Source organism: Colletotrichum aenigma (assembly GCF_013390185.1).
Source record: "Colletotrichum aenigma strain Cg56 chromosome Unknown KSG_Cg56_contig02, whole genome shotgun sequence".
In the NCBI taxonomy this organism is placed as follows: domain Eukaryota; kingdom Fungi; phylum Ascomycota; class Sordariomycetes; order Glomerellales; family Glomerellaceae; genus Colletotrichum; species Colletotrichum aenigma.
In genome coordinates this window covers 5,757,703-5,775,952 of record NW_023500908.1, presented here as the reverse complement: position 1 = coordinate 5,775,952, position 18,250 = coordinate 5,757,703, and the positions used below count along the sequence as shown (strand labels likewise).

General features: G+C 56.3%; 6 protein-coding genes across 6 annotated transcripts; 3 read left to right on the top strand and 3 right to left on the bottom strand.

Annotated features, from left to right (window-relative positions):
- Positions 1-432: 432 nt before the first annotated feature.
- Positions 433-1,593, top strand: BAPA (Beta-peptidyl aminopeptidase BapA; the record flags this gene model as incomplete). The annotated part of the gene is made up of 1 exon (XM_037318828.1): positions 433-1,593. The coding sequence occupies one exon, from the start codon at positions 433-435 to the stop codon at positions 1,591-1,593; it is 1,161 nt and encodes a 386-aa protein (XP_037183783.1).
- Positions 1,594-1,749: 156 nt separating this feature from the next.
- Positions 1,750-2,338, bottom strand: CGCA056_v003570 (uncharacterized protein; the record flags this gene model as incomplete). Its single annotated transcript, XM_037318827.1, has 2 exons — positions 1,750-2,127; positions 2,234-2,338. The coding sequence occupies 2 exons, from the start codon at positions 2,336-2,338 to the stop codon at positions 1,750-1,752; spliced, it is 483 nt and encodes a 160-aa protein (XP_037183782.1).
- Positions 2,339-3,600: 1,262 nt separating this feature from the next.
- On the top strand, positions 3,601-5,820 carry cla4 (Lysine--tRNA ligase cla4; the record flags this gene model as incomplete). The annotated part of the gene is made up of 8 exons (XM_037318826.1): positions 3,601-3,857; positions 3,915-3,961; positions 4,017-4,253; positions 4,305-4,338; positions 4,396-4,636; positions 4,695-5,546; positions 5,598-5,754; positions 5,810-5,820. 8 exons carry the CDS (start codon positions 3,601-3,603, stop codon positions 5,818-5,820), a joined length of 1,836 nt encoding a protein of 611 aa, XP_037182766.1.
- A 372-nt stretch (positions 5,821-6,192) lies between these two features.
- Positions 6,193-7,702, bottom strand: COX15 (Cytochrome c oxidase assembly protein COX15; the record flags this gene model as incomplete). The annotated part of the gene is made up of 2 exons (XM_037318825.1): positions 6,193-7,270; positions 7,323-7,702. The coding sequence occupies 2 exons, from the start codon at positions 7,700-7,702 to the stop codon at positions 6,193-6,195; spliced, it is 1,458 nt and encodes a 485-aa protein (XP_037182767.1).
- A 407-nt stretch (positions 7,703-8,109) lies between these two features.
- Positions 8,110-10,890, top strand: CGCA056_v003567 (Uncharacterized protein; the record flags this gene model as incomplete). Its single annotated transcript, XM_037318824.1, has 3 exons — positions 8,110-8,571; positions 8,627-10,645; positions 10,708-10,890. The coding sequence occupies 3 exons, from the start codon at positions 8,110-8,112 to the stop codon at positions 10,888-10,890; spliced, it is 2,664 nt and encodes an 887-aa protein (XP_037182770.1).
- Positions 10,891-11,464: 574 nt separating this feature from the next.
- On the bottom strand, positions 11,465-13,030 carry vcx1 (Vacuolar calcium ion transporter; the record flags this gene model as incomplete). The annotated part of the gene is made up of 3 exons (XM_037318823.1): positions 11,465-12,154; positions 12,211-12,659; positions 12,727-13,030. The coding sequence occupies 3 exons, from the start codon at positions 13,028-13,030 to the stop codon at positions 11,465-11,467; spliced, it is 1,443 nt and encodes a 480-aa protein (XP_037182771.1).
- Between the last annotated feature and the right edge of the window lie 5,220 nt (positions 13,031-18,250).

The window sequence follows — 18,250 nt, the reverse complement described above, 5'->3', positions numbered from 1 at the left end:
CGAATGCGTCTGCCTGAGGGGAGCAGTTTTCCTACTTACTACAGCCTGAACTAAACATTCAGGCAGGCGCTGGATGACCACGCGTATTGAAGAAGTAAGACGGCGAGACATCCACTTACATCCACGCAAGCGGAGTACGTTATTCCCTGGTAGACAACACTTCCTTGCACGACCTGCCTGATGAAGCAAGTCGGAGCGCTCAAATCGACCAATTGACCAATCATTCACAATGGTTCATGATGATTCATCCGCCAAAGTGGAGGTTCTCACGATCCTTCGCACGACGAGTTTGCGATGAGGACTATGTCATTGTGCAAATCGAATAGTATAAAACGAAGGCCATTGAATGGAAGAGAGAAAGAATAATCAAACAGGTCAAAGCGCAGCTCAGCACGCTCAATAATACCCTATTTGACTTATAAAAACATCGCCATGTCCACTCAATCAACCCCCCGCGGCCGCATCCGCGACATCCTCCCGGATCTCCACCTCGGAACCTGGCCGGCCGGTCCCAAAAACTCCATCACCGATATCCCTGGCATCCTGGCATCCACACAAGAATTCCGCACCGACGAGGGCGTCAACACCGGGGTGACCGTCATCCTGCCGCACAAGGACTGGTTCAAGGACGCCTGCTACGCCGGCGTCTTCCGCTTCAACGGCTCCGGCGAGCTGACCGGGTCGCATTGGATCGAGGAGACGGGCCTGCTCGCCAGCCCCATCGTCCTGACGAACTCCTTCTCCGTCGGCGACTGCTACCGAGGCATCTACGAGTACTCCATCAAGAAGTATTCCAATGAGAAGGGCGAGGTGGAGTGGTTCCTGTTGCCCGTTGTCGGAGAGACGTTTGACGGGCATCTGAACGACATCTCGAAGCTGGCCGTCAAGCCTTCGGACGTTATCAACGGCATTGAGACGGCCACGGATGCTCCTGTGCGGGAGGGCAACACCGGTGGTGGCACTGGCATGATCTGCCATTACTTCAAGGGCGGCACGGGCTCGAGCAGTCGTGTTGTCGAAGGACTCGACGGCGAGGGCAACAAGAAGAATTACACCGTCGCGGCGCTGGTGCAGGCCAACTACGGCAAGGCGGCGCATCTACGCATCGGCGGGTTCCCCGTCGGCCGCATCCTCGAGAAGGAGAAGGCCGACTCCTTCGTCGAGGTCGCCAAGCACAAGGACAAGAAGGACGGCTCCATCATTGTCATCATCGCCACCGACGCGCCCCTGACGCCCATTCAGTGCCAGAGGCTCGCCAAGAGGGCGACGGTCGGGCTGTCGAGGGTCGGCGGGTATGGCCACAACCCGTCCGGCGACATTTTCCTCGCCTTCTCCACGGGCAACCACATTCCTGTGCAGACTATCAGCATGGAGAGACGCGAGGTCGATCCGTGGAAGGCGAAGGCGTTGAAGATTGAGTCCATTGACGATACCAGCATCAACGGACTGTTCGAGGCTGCGGCCGATGCGACGGAGGAGAGTATCTACAACGTGTTGTGCTCTGCCGAGACCATGACCGGTTTCTGCGGCCGGACGATTGAAGCACTGCCTTTGGATCGGTTGAGGGAGATTATGAAGAAGTATGATTCGTAGTACTATCTGGTTTGTCTGCAGTCAATAGCATCGCTTTCTACCCATGGAAGAGTGGTCCCAGAGTGAATAACAGCCGTATCAATCAATACTCGCTCGGTTTCCTCTTATCGCGCAGTTTCTTCCGCTTTACCCAACAGTCTGCTTCGTCACTCGCCGCTACCTTTTGCTGGCCGGTCCCTTTCCGAGGAGATCAGCGTACAGCTTGTGGCAGCCAGAATCTTTGATCGCATTCAGTTGTCCCGTTACTTGTTCCAATACCCTGATCCACTCGTTTTCAGTCATCCGACCCCGGTACTTCATTGCGCAGTCGAGAAGGGGCTGCTCGGCATCCTTGACTTCGCTGATGGCGTTATAGAGTTGCACTCGCGTCCTGACCCATCTTGGCCTGGCTGACTCGGTCAAGCGCTTGGTATCATTGATGTCGTACGGGTTTGGAGCTTGTTGGTAAAGGTCCCTCATCAAATTACTGGCGGCTTGAAACTCGATGCGTAAATCATTCTGGAGCGTGTGCCTTGGAACATCGGTCAGTTTTTCCTCAACAATGATGACAGATGGGGACATACAGAGGTTCCTAAAACTCTTTTCTAGCTTTTGTGGCCTGTTCTCTGGCCTCTTGTTCTTTGGCCTGTCGTTCCCTGGCCTGCTGTTGCCTAGCCTGTTCTTCCCTGGCCTTCTTGGCTTCTCGTTTCCTTGCCCTTGCCTTTGTCCTCTTACTTGCCGTTGTCTTCTTATCTGGGTCAGCCATTGAAGCTTATTCGTGATTTGAGATGCTTTGATTATTTTTTCTCATGTTCTGGCTGACGTTGGAATTCGCGAACGGCAGGTGTGTGGAGTGTGAAGTTGAAGAAAATCAACGACGACATCTTCCAGGGGAGAAGAGGTGGTATGCGTGTGGTGCCCGAGACGAGGTAGCGCCCTCCTAGATCCCCAATGCAGGTTGTTTGGGAAGGCGTTGGCTTCCATATCTTTCAGGAGCTTCTTTCATAGATGCACTTCGGAAAGAGGAACCCAAGAATCGCCAATTTGGCCTAGCGGAGGGGACTGGCAGGTTCGACTCCCCAAAATTGCCCTGGACTTCTGCTTTCTGAATATTTGCTTCAACTCTTTTTGCAAAACACTACCTGCATCCAACATGGGAAAAGTATCATAACATCAGTGATAGAGGCTCGTTCAGATGTTGGTAAGACTGAGAACATTGGCAAGACACCCCATGAGAGTCGTTCATCTCACAGGATGTCGTAGGCCGTCCGCAGATTTATGAAGCCTCCTATAGCCTCAATTACAGCTATAATCTTCTCATATGAGCCCAAAACTGTTAATAATTCATGAGACCGCCTAAATTTTCTGCGTCCGGGCGGCTGCATTTCCTGTGTATTTAGTGACTTTAATAAAGACAACAACGACGACGAACGAAGACGACGGCTAACAGCGACAGACAATGATAACAGCAATCATAATAGCAACTACGACAGCAACAATGATAGCAAGCACACAGGAAACGAAGTCGCTCTAGCATACAATTCATATACACAGTTGCCGCTTGTGAATTCGCTGGGCGATGTGTAAAATTAAACCGTCGGAAGATCTGGGTTGGTTTGGACGACGTTGGGTCGCGTGGAGGCTCAGGGGCTAGTCGTGCAAAAATACAGTGTGCGACTACGAGGATCACAGTAGCATAACCCCTCCCCCACGTAGCGATTTTGGAAGTCTGCCCCTCCATCCAGGGCGGTGAGTCAGGGCAATTGCTTTTTTGACTCAGTGTGCGCCACTACCCCGCTGCAGCCAATACACTGGTCTGGTGCCCCTCGTTCCGGCTTTAAATAATTTTGACTGGTACATCTTCGATCGCGAGACGCAGGATTTTTGGTGAGTCAAAACCGACCCCGAGGTGACTCGCAATCAGCCTCGAAAGAGAACACCAGCCATTCATAAACACCGATCTCTTCCCCGGATTTCATAAACTGACAGGGGAAACTCTTCCAGGCAAATACCCCGCAATCCGCAACCATGGCCGACTCCAGCGCCCCCGAACCCCCCACCGAGCAGGTGGCCAAGCTTCTGCTTGACGAGGTCACCGGCGAGATGATCTCCAAGACCGAGCTTAAGAAGCGCCAGAAGGCCCGTGAAAGGGAGGCTCAGAAGGCTGCCAAGGCCGCCGCCGCCCCTCCTAAGCCTGCTGCTGCTAAGAAGGGCAACGCTGAGGCCGACGAGAAGAACCTCGACCCCAGCCAGTACTTTGAGAACCGATCTCGCACCATCAACAAGTACGTCTCACATCTGGGTCAATTGGATGGAAATATATGCTGATCTGACTGGAACAGGCTGCGCGAGACCAAGTCTCCCAACCCCTACCCCCACAAGTTCCACAGTAAGTCCCCCGAACCATTCCGCACCACGAAAGAACGGACCTGACACGAATGTAGCCGACTACGATCTGCGCAAGTTCACCAGTGACTTCGGACACCTCAAGTCCGGCGAGAGCGACAAGTCCAAGGTCATCCGCGTTGGTGCCCGTATCTACAACAAGCGTGCCTCCGGCAACAAGCTCTTCTTCTACGATGTCCGCGCCGAGGGCGTCAAGGTCCAGGTCATGGCTCAGGCGCAAGAGGTCGCCGAGGGCACCCCGTCGTTCGAGGACCAGCACCTTCACCTTCGCCGAGGTACATACCAGAATTCGATAATCGGAGGAGACATAGGCTGACATGGTCCAGGTGACATTGTCGGCATCATCGGCTACCCCGGAAGGTTCGTGTCGCGTGACTTGGTAAACAGGAAATCTCAATTCTAACGAAAACCCAACAGGACAGCACCCAAGTCCAAGATCGAGAAGGGCGAGGAGGGTGAGCTCTCCATCTTCGCGACGGAGTTCATTCTCCTGACCCCCTGCTTGCACACCCTGCCCGACGAGTACTACGGTTTCAAGGACCACGAGGAGCGTCACCGCAAGCGTTACCTCGACCTGATCATGAACGAGAAGAGCCGTCAGATCCTCATCGCCAGATCCAAGATCGTCACCTACATCAGAAGGTACTTTGACGACAGGGTTAGTTGGGCCTCATTCGCAAGCTTCACACCGAACCCTTGAAACTTACACCACACAGGATTTCGTCGAAGTCGAGACCCCCATGATGGGTCCCATTGCTGGTGGTGCCACCGCCAAGCCCTTCATTACCCACCACAACGACCTGGACATGCAAATGTTCATGAGAATCGCCCCCGAGCTTTACCTCAAGGAGCTCGTCGTTGGTGGTCTTCACCGCGTCTACGAGCTTGGCCGCCAGTTCCGCAACGAGGGCATCGACCTCACCCACAACCCCGAATTCACCACCTGCGAGTTCTACCAGGCTTTCGCCGATGTCTACGACCTCATGAAGACAACCGAGGAGCTCGTCTCCGGCCTTGTCAAGCACCTCACCGGCGGCTACAAGACCAAGTTCCACACCCAACACGGAGAGGTCTACGAGGTCAACTGGGAGGCCCCCTGGAAGCGCTTCGAGATGATTCCCGAGCTTGAGAAGGCCACCGGCGAGAAGTTCCCCCCGGCCGACCAGCTCCACACCGCCGAGACCAACGAGTTCCTCCAGAAGGTTCTCAAGAAGATGAAGCTCGAGTGCTCGCCGCCCCTGACCAACGCCCGCATGATCGACAAGCTTGTCGGCGAGTACATTGAGGAGCAGTGCGTCAACCCCTGCTTCATCTTTGGCCACCCACAGGTCATGTCGCCCCTTGCCAAGTACCACCGTGAAATCCCCGGTCTTTGCGAGCGTTTCGAGGCCTTTGTGTGCAAGAAGGAGATTGCCAATGCCTACACCGAGTTGAACGATCCCTTTGACCAGAGACTCCGCTTCGAGGAGCAGGCCAACCAGAAGGACCAGGGTGACGACGAGGCCCAGCTCATCGACGAGAACTTCTGCATGTCTCTTGAGTACGGTCTGCCTCCCACCGGAGGATGGGTACGTTTTGTTTCCTGATTTATATGAGGACCACGAATTAACAAACTGCAGGGTATGGGTATCGACAGAATGGTCATGTTCTTGACCGACAACTACAGTATTCGTGAGGTTCTTGCCTTCCCCTTCATGAAGGAGGAGAAGCAGGCGGAGAAGAAGGCCTCCGCCGCGGAGGTCGTTGGTGTCAAGCCCGTCCCTGAGGAGGGTATTGGTAAGTCTCACTCAGCCCTTCGTCGCTAGTTCATGTCTGACCGAACGTGTCGCAGCCCACAAGTAGAGGGTCAACACATTAGATGAATGGACTGGTATGTCAAGAGACAAATGATGTTGCCATCATTGTTTGTCATGAGGGCACTCGAAGGTGCCAACCAAAAACAAAAGATATCCGGCAGACATTCCATAGTCTAGAGTTGAGCTTCTATTTAAAAAAAAAAAAAAAAAGGTTTTAGACAGGAAATGTGATGACCCAAACCTCAAAGGGTGGCCGTGAAACGCATTCCGCCCCTATTGCGTGTTGCTACAATTGTTATACATATCTACTTTTTTGTGTTCATGTGCCATAATGCCATAATGCCAAATCGCTGCCATAATGCAGGTATCAATGCTATTTTAACTCAGGAAAAAACGCTAGTCTCACAGAACATGCCATTCAAGGCTTAATGTTCATGGCCTTGATCCGCTTCTGGACCATGGCGAGGGTGGACTTGGGCACGCGCAGACGGTGACCCAAGACCAGGGCGCCGGTCAACAGAGCCAGGGCGCCGGCCTGGTGCGTCGCGGCCAGGTGTGTGGGGACGATGTAGATGAGGGTGCTGATCCCGAGGGTGGCCTGCAGCAGCACGAGGTGGACGGTGCCGAGGACGCCCTTCTTGACGTCCTTGGGGAGGGCGGCGGCGACGCGGCCGGTGCGGGAGTAGGCGAAGAGGGAGAGGATAGCGGTCAGGGTGGTCATGGCGAGGATGCGGTGGTCGAGCTGGACGGTGCTGGGGTTCTCGAGCATGTTGCGCCACCAGAGATCGGAGCCGTCCTCCTTGCGGGAGTAGAACTTGTCCCAGAGCTCCTTGGCGGGAGGGGTCAGGCCGAGGCCCATGTAAGGGAACTCGTTGTAGATGAGGCCGGCGTCGAGGCCGGCGACGAGGGCGCCGGACATGGCGGTCGTGAAGACGAGGGCGACGAGGGCGAAGGAGAGGCGGCGGAAGGTCTTGATGGCCGGGTTCTGCAACGCGGCGAGGGCCTTGGAGGCGGCGACGGGGTCGGCGAGCAGGCGGCGCGTGCGGAAGATGGATAGGGCCGTCATGAGCATCCAGGAGTAGCAGACGAAAGCGGTGGCGAGGTGGGCGGTCAGGCGGTACTGGGAGACGCGGGGGTGGGAGCCGGGAGCGAAGAGATCGTCCTTGAGGCCGGACTTGACCATCCACCAGCCGATGAAACCCTGGAAGCCGATGAGGCAGGAGATTCCGCAGAGGTTGAGGGCCATCTTGGGCGTGACGCGGCGGCGGGCGATGAAGTACAGGGTCGGCAGGACGAAGGACATTCCGATGAAGCGGCCCCACAGGCGGTGGGACCACTCCATGAAGTAGATCTTTTTGAACTCGTCCATGGTCATGTGCGGGTTGAGGAGCTTGAACTCGGGAGAGGCGCGGTACTTTTCGAATTCGGATTCCCAATCGGCTTCGTTACGAGGGGGCATGGAACCAGTTACGGGACGCCATTCGGTGATACTCAAGCTGGTCGCGGTGTTAGTCAAGCTTCAAAAGAGTTGTCGAGGTTCAGGCATACCCAGATTCAGTCAACCTCGTAAGACCACCCCAGACGACGATACCAAAGACACTGACAGCGGAACCAAGAAGCCAGTAGGCCACCGACTTGGAGTTCGTTTCGGGCCAGGCGCTCTTCTTGACGGTGTCCTTGGCGGCCTCGGTGGCCTGCTGGATAATCGGAGAGGTCTTGTCGATGACGGCGTTACTGCTGAAGCTCAGGGGAGCCTTGGTCTGGTTGAAGCATCGGGTCTGCTGCTGCTGCTGGGATCGTACGATGTCGAGGATTCGAGAGGACGAGGAGCGCCATTGCGGCTGTTGGCGCTGGCATTGTCGGCATACGAACAGCGAAGGCGACGCCTTGAGGGCGAGCCTCCGCAGTCCCGGTGCGAAAGACGCCATGTTGGGCCCGTGGGGGGTCGGTGGTGCTTGCTGCGACGCAGTGGGAGCTGTTTGGTGATGCGCTGATCAGAGTAAATTTGGAGGATGGGAAATCGAGGACGGCTTAGTGGTTCGTCGCCGGCACCCCTCGGCAGCAGGTGGGACCACGTTTTTGTCATAGACCCTTGAAGACCGCCCAGCGCACGTAACGACCCTGGGCCGTTTTACAGAGCACAGTGCAGCCCACACCACGGCCCAGCGGTGCGAGCTGCCCCACTGTAAATTTCTTGTTGACCGCTTTTCGCCCACCTCGGCAGAAAAAGTTCCCATGGTCGTGCGCTGCGCTCTCTCTTGGATGGGGAAAAAAGACGGGAGGACCAGAGCACACGAGCAGTCACTCACAGCAGCCTCTCTCGACAAAAGATAAAATGGCCGGAAGACAATCACACGGACGGCCCCTGCTGTCGTCGAAGCAGCAGCCGAAAAACTTCCGCAAGTCGAAATCCAAAGCCCAGGCCAAGGCCCTCGACGCCTTCACGATCGCCTCGGAGCAGTTCCCAACCAAGCAGAAGAAGACGCCGAGGTTCCGGGAGATTGACGCGCAGCCCGACACCGGAAAGAAGCACAGGCGCGCCGAGGAGGACGACGAGGACGAGGACGAGGATGACGATGACGAGGAGCAGCCGAGGCGGAAGAAGGCCAAGGCCTCCGGCGGCGGGGGCGAGGGCGATGATTCGGAGTATGGCAGCGACAGCGAGGGCAACGAATGGCACTACGGTGTGAACGAAGACGAGGATTCGGAGCTCGACAGTGACGAGGCCTTTGGCGACAGCGACGAGGAGGATTTCCAGGGATATTCCTTCAGAGGGAGCAAGACTGCCAAGAACGAGGTTTGCGGCGACTGAGCTGGACGTCCGGGAAAGCTATCACTAACACCACAGCCAGGCCGACTCTGAAGAAGACGAGGACGACGACGAATCTCTGGGCGAGGACGCAATCGACCTCGCGCAAGCTCTGGACGAATACGAATCCGACGAGTCCATGGAAGACCAAGGCTCCGGGTCCGAGGGCTCAGAGTCAGACTCCGACGCCGACAGCCCGCCCTCGTCCGACTCAGACGACGGAGAGGACGAGGAGGAGGTCGACCCGTCGAAGCTCGGCGCCCTGCAAAAGTTCATCACCAGCTACGGCGGCGAAGACGAGGACGCGGCGCCCACGAAGCAGAAGCAGAAGATCAGCTTCAAGGACCTCGGCCTGGCGGGCGTCAAGGACGCGCAGATGCGCAAGTCGGTGAAGCTCATGGCCAAGGAGGAGAAGGAGACGCGCCCCGGCGCGGGCAAGAAGCTCGAGGTGCCGCTCGCGCGCCGGCAGCAGGACAAGCTGCAGCGGGCGGCGGCGTACGAGACGGCCAACGAGACGCTGGGCCGCTGGCAGGAGACGGTCAAGCACAACCGGCGCGCGGAGCACCTCGTCTTCCCCCTGCCGCAGAACGCGGCCGACGAGGGGCTCGACAACCGCGAGCTGCAGGCGCTCACGGCCAAGAACTCGAGCAACGAGCTCGAGCAGACCATCATGTCCATCATGCAGCAGAGCGGGCTGGCAATGAACAAGCAGGAGGAGAACAGGATGCGCAAGGAGGCGGAGGAGGAAGGCCTGTCCAAGGAGGCACTCAAGGACCTCGTCAACCAGCGCCGGCGGGAGCGCGAGATCGCCTCGCGCGAGACCAAGAAGGCGGCGCGCATCAAGAAGATCAAGAGCAAGGCGTACCACCGCGTGCACCGCAAGGAGAAGGAGCGCGAGGAGATGAAGCTGCACGAGGCCATGGCCGAGAACGGCGAGATCGACTCGGAGGCAGAGCGCGAGGCGGCGGACCGCAGGAGGGCGCTGGAGCGCGTGGGCGCCCGCCACAGGGACTCGAAGTGGGCGAAGCTGGGCGCCTCCAACAAGCGCGCCGTCTGGGACGACGACTACAGGGCGGGACTGCACGACATGGCCCGCCGCGAGGAGGAGCTGCGCCAGCGCAAGGAGGGCCGCGCGGGTCACTCCGAGAGCGAGGACGAGTCCGAAGAGGAGGAGGAGGACGAGGGCAGTGATGACGAGGACGATGTGGTGCGCGAGAAGCGCAAGTTGCTCAAGCAGCTCAAGCGCATCGAGAACGAAGAGGACGACAGCCCGGCGTCGAACCTGATGAAGATGAAGTTCATGCAAAAGGCCGAGGCGATGCAGAAGAAGGCCAACGACGAGCTCATTGCGCAGATCCGCCGGGACATCGACTCCAACGGCGAGGCCAGTGACGAAGAGGAGGTGACGGAGGTGGGACGCAAGAAGTTCGGCGGTGCGGCTAAGTCCGCCATCTCCGCGCCCGCGCTGTCCAAGAACAAGAAGAGCAAGAAGGCCGCCGGCGCGGACGCAGACGACCACGACGACGACGTGCCGGACAACAGCGCCGTCAACGCGGGCTACTCCATCACCGCCGAGCCCTCGACGACGGGCTCCGCTTGGTCCTCGGGCCCGCGCAAGAAGTCCTCCTCCAAGGCGCACCAGCCCCGCGTGCTGGACCTGGACAACTCGCAAGCCATGACGGCCGCCGCGCCGAAGCCCAAGTCCCGCTCAAAAGCAGCCGACGGCTCCGACGAGGAGGAGGACGCGGACTCCGACGAGGGCGAAGACGTCCACCTGCCCCTCGCGATCCGCGACATTGCGCAGATGGACAAGGCGTTCGCGGGCGACGACGTGGTGGTCGACTTTGCGCGCGAAAAGGCCGAGGTCGAGGCCGAGGATGACGACAAGATCGTCGACAACACGCTGCCGGGATGGGGCGGCTGGGTCGGCGAGGGCGTCAGCCAGCGGGAGAAGAAGAGGCAGCAGGGCCGATTCGTGACAAAGGTCGAGGGCGTGAAGAAGGCGGACCGCAAGGACGCCAAGCTCGACAGGGTCATCATCAGCGAGAAGCGCATCAAGAAGGTAAGTTTTCTTTTTCTGCCCCTTTGTTGTGTCGATACAGTTTGCTGAAAAGTTTCCCATAGAACGACAAGTATCTTGCTACCCAGCTGCCTCACATGTACGAGTCCAAGGCGCAGTACGAGCGCTCGCTGCGTATGCCTCTGGGTCCCGAGTGGGTTACCAAGGAGTCGTTCCAGGAGGCGACGAAGCCGCGCATCCTCAAGAAGCAGGGCATCATTGCGCCCATGTCAAGGCCAACGCTGTAAATGGCATGGTCGGATAGGGAGAAATGCATTGTTGGTTCACGTTGAACACGTCGTCTACTTTCATATTACACATATACACCTCATGATTGTATCCGGCGAGATACCAGGTGCTAAAGGCGAAATGAGACCAGAAAAGTTACTTTTGATTCAATGTCCAAATGGACGTCTTTTATTGCAATCGAACACTAATACTGCGGACCTCGCGAACCAGTGTTTTCTGTCTTTGTGCCTTTGCAGACACCAAATTCTCCATTTCTCGAAGGAACCTTGGATACCGCCCTCCTAGAAGCCGCGCCCGTTGAATATTGTACAGATGATAGACACACCAAGGAAATATGCACACACGAGAGCGAGCTCTCTTTTTTAACGATAGTCTTTCGAACAGGAGCCTCGTCTTGCAGGACAGACTCGGGATGTTTTGATACTGGCATCAAAGTTAGCTACGCGCCACCAAGACGTCCCGCTGGGTATATGGGAGTCATTGGTTCTTGGCGGAGCTCTAAAAATTCAGGTTCCAGGTTGTGTATGGAGCCTTCTGACACTTTTAAGAAAAACGTATGATTTTACTCATCGCTCAACCCATGACGGTAGAAAAGGCCTTGTCCAGGGCGTCGCTGGGGCTGACGTAGAAAGCCAAGGCGATGATAATGTAGAGGCCAAGCAACATGGCTCCCTCAAGGTAGTTGGACTTGCCGTCCTGCACGGTGTACGTAACGACAAGCACGGAGAAGGCAAAGGCCACAGTCTCGAAAGTCTCGAAGCGGAGAGTCATGGGCTTGTCGAGAACAGCCCAGCCGAGGATGACAAGGAAAGGGGTGACGAGGAGAGCGATCTGGATGCTGGAGCCGATGGCAACGCCCATGGCCAGGTCCATCTTGTTTCGGATGGCCACAACCACGGCCGTTACGTGCTCTGCTGCGTTGCCGACAATCGGAATGAGAATAAGACCGATAAAGTTTTTGCTGATGTGCGCGCTCTCGACGAGGTCGTCAATGCTGCCAACCAGGTATTCGGCGCAGATGGCGACCAGGACCGTGGTGACAACGAGAACGGCGGCGGCGGCGATAGGACCCATGAGGGCCTCCTCAGGCTCCTCGTCGTGGTGGTGCTGGATCTCGGCATCGAAGAGATTGGGGTGGGTGCGGAGCTGGAACCAGAGGTACATCACGTACAACGTCAGGAGAATAATGGCAGTTCCGCGAGAGAGGAGCAGAATGCTGTGCTCCTTGTCGTCCGAATCAGCCTTAGACAGGGCGGAGTAAAGCTGTAGGCGGTGTTAGTCAAGGAGCGGGGTACATGCATATTCCGCGAGAAGCTTACAGTAGCAGGGATGACCAGCGAAGCCGAAGACAAGGTCATTAGCGAACAAGTGGTCTGCGCCGTTGCGGAAGCAAAGCTCTGTTCCATGCCTTGGCCCGTAACTCTGTCGCGCATGTTGACAATGCCACCAAAGAAGAAGCACATGCCCATGACCAGAAGCAAGTTGGACAAGATCGAGCCCAGCATGGACGACTGAACGACCTCAATCTGACCATCCTTCAAGGCGACAATGCTGACAATCAATTCGACGGCATTTCCAAAAGTAGCGTTGAGCAGTCCTCCAAGTGCCTCGCCCAGCTTCACGGAGATCTGTTCGGTCGCAAATGACAAGACGGCGGCAAGCGGGATAATAGCGAAGAAGTTGATGGTGAAGACGGCGGTAGAGCTCCAGTTGCCCTGGCCTGCGACGATGCCGATAGGCACCATAACCAGGAGGAAGTTGACATAGTCTGTGAAAGATGGTTTGTTAGCTACCAGGCGCAGCAACACGATGCGGCTGGTGGCTGGGCGACTTACTGCTGAGGAGAGTAACCTTGGTGATGTGCCAGGCGTAAGAGCCGTATCTCACGGCAACATTGTCGCTGTCGGTGCCTGGGGTATGCCTTGGGTCGAGGAAGAAGCCGTAAGTCTTGTTTTGGTGGTGGTCATGTTCGGCGACGCCGTTTCCATTGCCGTTTTGATCATGTTGACCGGAGGAGTGGTTGCCGTTGAGTAGAGGCGATTCTTCGTCTACCTCGCCATCGCGGGTGTTGGGCTTGTTCGTGCTGCCCCAAGAGCGAACCTGTTCGCGAAAATGTCTGTTGGCTGAATCGTCGGACATCGCGCCACCATATTAGCCGAAGCCCAGACCACCAGAAAAAAAAAAGCTGTATCTGCGATGTCGCGATCGTCGATAACAGTGCAAGGTATGCGTTAAGTGGTGAGGCAACCGATGAGAAACGAAAATAGAAGGGAAATCAAGGAGTGACGATCAGAGGGACAAGGCGACCAGATGTGCGCCTGGAATGGGTGTGGCAGGAAAGAAGAGAAAGAGCCAGTCGCAGGAACAGGACGTTACGATGCGCGCTGTGGCTTGGAGGGAAGGAGAATGTCAAGTGCGTTGCCGGCGTGAGTGAAGTGCATCCAAGACTGGAAAGACTGGAGTGCCAAGACTGAAGTAGCAAGAGTAGCGCAGGCAATCCAGGGAGCTGCAGCTACCAGTACATGGGTGGGAGAGAAGAAACGGGGCTTGCTACTGGGGGCCGGCGGCGGTGATGGAGAGGAGGTGAGGGGAGGAAAAAGAGGTGAGTGAAGTGTAAGAACTCAGAGACAAGGCGATAGTACCTTGCGGTGTAGCTGGCGCTGCAGGGTACTTTTTCTCCTCTCTCGATCGGAAAAAAATCAAATAGAAATCCAACGCAACAGCAGGGACGGCAATGTGTATCTATCTATAAAGGATAGCAGCAGGTACTTACAGACCATGGCTGCGGACTGACTGTGGTATGTACAGTAGTAGCAGCAACGGGAGTTCCTATCAGGTATCGCAGATAGACAAGTTGGCTGCCACGAACAGACCGGATTAGAGTCCTGGGAGGCCCTGCTCGGCGGATGTGTCTATGTGTGTGTACGCAGTACTCCGTCTACTGTACCTGTGTGCAGTACGCAGTATGCGCGTGCCGCCCGACGGGTGAGTGGGGTAGAGGACGGTCGGTCAAGTCGTGCGTGATCCAATGGAGGAGGGTTGCGCAGAGATGAGGGCACGTTGGGCCGCCAAGTCGCAAGGTAACGAGGGATCTGGTATCAGAGAGTCGTGGTGTGGTGGTCGGGTCGTGATCGAGTCGAGCGTGGTGTAGTGTGGTAGTGTCGTGCGCACTGGGGAGTCCAGACGTCCCTGACCGTAACGAGGAATGGTGTGCGAACGCAATTGCCAATTGGCAGCCTTTGCGTAGATCTCAATAGGCAGGAAGAGAGGGTACAAGACGGGGTCCAGAAGCCGTGTTCCAGAATACAGATGCTGCTGCTGTTGCAATTCCAATGTGCTTCTCGAGCAAGCTTCAGGTGATAGCCAGAAGCAATCAATTTTGGGGGTGGTGGACGGTAGGACAACAGCTCAGACGCGGTGCAGGAAGGGGAAGAACACAGCCCCCTTTTCTTGTCAAGCTATTATGGGGAAACGTGGGACGGGATGTCGTAAAGGTAGGACGAAACAAGCAGCAACTCAACATTCAGCAAGAATGTGTCTGGTCTGGCTGGTGGTGGTGTGGAAGTCTGCTGGTTCCTCAAGTTTGGTGCTGCTATCTGTACTGCTGCTGGACGGTTGTCCAACAGGACTCGACCTGGAACCTGATTTGCTTGGCATTTAGATGGTATGGATCCCCAGGGAGGCCTCCTTGGAGAATGATGATGGGGCCCATGACAATGGCACACTGGGACATTGGATGCCTCCCCCCATGCATGCGGTCATGGAGTACCACACTGCATCACTTCCCACTCCTCCTGCAGCGCTGGACTGCACCTTAGTCACTTCACTGCATACTAGAGCAAGCTCCCAGAAAGCTTCCTTCGGGTCCCTAGGTTCTCCTCCTCCCCCAACGTCATTCAGCGGGCGAGCTAGTAGCAACTACCTGGCGGCAGGTTTCAAACTCCCAGCAAGGGTGAAGTCGGCGGCGCCCAATGGAGGTGACTGATGATGCCAAGCGTGGCTGTGCTGTTTTGGCGTTGGGTTGCTTCACCTTCACTCTCGTCAAAATTTCTCCGCTGCTTCCTAGCGCCCTCCTGCCTCCTGCCGCCGGCCTGCAGACTCTACTGCGTACTTGGTACCTTACGGACAGCACCCACTTTCCTCTGACAGTCTGGGATTCTCTCCCACTTGCCACTTTTCCGCCGGCCGATACGGGAGCGAAGCTGGGAAGGGGCGGAAACAACTCTGCTGCTTTCCATACGACAGGCGCATCTTGTCCTTGTTGGCTGCCAGTGCCCTGGCCAGTGGCAGCAAGACCTCGCAAAGTGCCGGGCAAGAGAAGCTTATTAAACGTCACCAAGGCACGCGGCAACTGCCCGCTTCCCCTAGCTTGTGGACACGATACCGTCATCATCGGACCTTTGCTCCCGTCCATCGTATCTTTGGCTTCCTATCGACGCATGCTCAGTCATCCATCCGAAAAGAAAGGAAATGGAAAACGACCATCCGTTTGCTTGCGGCCGCTCGCGAGCACGTAGGTCACAAGCAATTCACCCGCAAAAGGCTATCCGGCGTCGCATTCAACCTTTCTTCCCGAAGCCAATTTGCTGTACGGATACTTACCCGCCACCATTGCCGCAGCAACTACCAACATCGAACCTTGAGGTCGAAAACGCACAAGTTTAGGCTTGGCTGACAGTCCCTTTCCACATATTTCGTCTCGGCACGAAGCCGTTCCACAGCCAGGGACGATCGTCTTGACCTTCGGCTCAGGGGACCGGACGATTTGCGACAAACAACAGCTCGAGCTCACCCGCCCACGGCCACGGCCTGAAGATACTGGACGGCAACAAAAAATAGCAGCAGCGGTGCTCTTACCAAACACACACACTTCAAACTCGGCTGACCTCTTCAACCTCAAACAGGGACATCTCCTGGTCTCGTCTGAAGTTTGACTTTTTCTGGGTGCTCCTGCGACTAACATACCAGCACTCATGGCGCTACGTAACCCCGAATGCCCACAATGATTGCTGCCAATGGAACCCTACAGTGTCCCAATGGTTGCCGGGCGAGGCAAACAAGCTCCAGACTCGTGCTCCCTGCCAATGGCGAATGCTGCATTCGGTTGCCATGCGAAACGCCCTGCCTTGGCTTGCTGGGGGCGGGTCTCCACAATGCCCACTCGGATTCGGAGCCCCATGTCCCGATCTACGGACCCCCCAGTTGCGAGTCCCGACCCGACAGCTTCGCAGTGAACTGAGAGAACCATGCCCCGGCGCGGACATGGACTCTGTCTGCAGCCCACCCGCTCTGGACCCTTATCGAGCCTTATCGATAAAGCTTCTGCTGGCCCTGCCCTTCTGCCCTGCCATCCGCCTCACTGGATCAACCCAAAGTCAAACACTCAAACTCGACGCTCTGTTCAACTGCACTTTATTCTTGGCTCATCGCCTCAACTATATTGGCCAGAGTGCGCACAGCCTCGTCCATCTCGATTATCAAACTCGACGCTCAAATCCTCGCATGAAGCAGGCCCGTCTGCTTCGTCTCTTCAGCCCGCCTGATCTGATGATCCAACACACGATTGCCTCAACTCTGAAATGCGGGGACGGGGGAGGGGAGACGGGCACGGAGGCTGGTCAGAGTGCATGTCTCCGATTCATTTTGCAGACATCTCCCGAGTCATCCAGCTTCTCATGCTTCATGCGTGTGCTTTTTCGACGCCGCCATCGTGCGCTGGCACTTTCACAGCCACCGTCATCCGTCCAATCGACAACTCCCCCACCCCCACTCATCTCCGTTCACTTCCTTCTCTCGAGTCGGCAACTTTGACGCTGGGCGGCACTCACGGGACGCTGCCTTGGGCGCGTCGCAATATGCACGTGGCCTTCATGGCTCAGCCAGCACTGGGCAAACCAGAGTGAAGCTGCAAATCTGCCTGAAGTCTCGCGAGTACCTTGATGGGCTCGTTGTCGCAATCAGCATTCGCTGTTGGGCAGCCAGGTAGTCGGACAAAGCCAACTCCGGATACGCTGGATTTGTTTGCGCCGAAATTCTCGAGTCGACAGCGCCGTCTTCGAGACTATCGTGAGATGATGAACATGGCAAATTTTGAATGCAGCATTTTTGCGCATCGGCCTAATTCACGTGGACCCAAAGCGCCCGAGCTCATAGCGGCTCGCACTTCGTCTCATGTTGAGGCGGTCCCAGAATGTCATCTCTTGTGTCCCCATCGGCCCAAAAGCTCGACGGTTGCGAGGCGGTCGTGACTGGGCCGATTGTGCCGTCTTCCGAACTAGACCACACCATCCTTATCAACCCGCTCAAACCGCGTCAGGGCAAGCTTCCAGGAGATAGCGTTGCCTCTGCTGTTCGTCAATGCATCTAATCAAGTCGCCTCGAAAGGCTGCAGAGCCTCACGGATTTTGAAAACCTTGCCCTCAGCTGCACTTGTCAAAAGCCTGACAGCTGAGGTTTGAGGCTGCATTAACGGCCAACCCAGTCAATAGCAAGGACGACTCCGGCGGGAACCCCCAACCGTATTCTGTGTCTCTTGGGTGGAATCGGGAAATGTTTCAAGAGGTCGACAAGAGACGGACCCCGGAATCCGGATGCTGAATGCCAATGCTCGCTGTGCACGTACAGTGCTGACCAACGGTGCGCATGGACCGGACGCCACGGTGTTCGTGCCTTCCAACGACACACCAACCGCCATATTCAAGAGCACCGCACCCAAATCCTCTACATGCGAGTGACAACTTGCAAAAACAGAGTCGATGACGGTCACGGAATCCAAGCCAGCCTGATTATCAAAAGCGGTTACAATAAGCATTGTGGCGAGAAAAGCTTAGCCTTTTCGGCCCCCAAAGAAAATGGGAAACCAGGGGCCCGTGTTACGTAGATGGGTGACGCGTCATCAGAAAAGCCCCCCCCTGGAAATTCCCATCTGACGGAATTTCGCATCTTTTCCCTTCTCCCCCGCGAATGAACAAAGGGGCGTGTGAATTGCAAAAGAGAAGGCCACCCCCCGAGCTAGATGTAGCCAACCAACCGGCTTCTTAGCTGGTCCAGACGTTCGGGACGACTATCAGATTTCGAGATGCAGCAGCCGCAGGTTTGAAGGCTTGGCACAGCACACCCTCGAGGTGTTCTATCCCGTACGCAGATGAAATATCAAGTAACACGTGTGATGTATTGTCCTGCTGTGGTTCGACAATTCAAGCACTCCGCAACAGGGCTAAATAAGATCAAACAAGATCTAATTCGCAACGTCCCCAGTGCGAGAAGAATGCGGAACTCATCCTCCGTCAACTCTGCCTATGCATGTCTGATTGAGCTCCCTCCAATGGTCATCAAACCGGCATAACTCAATATATCTCT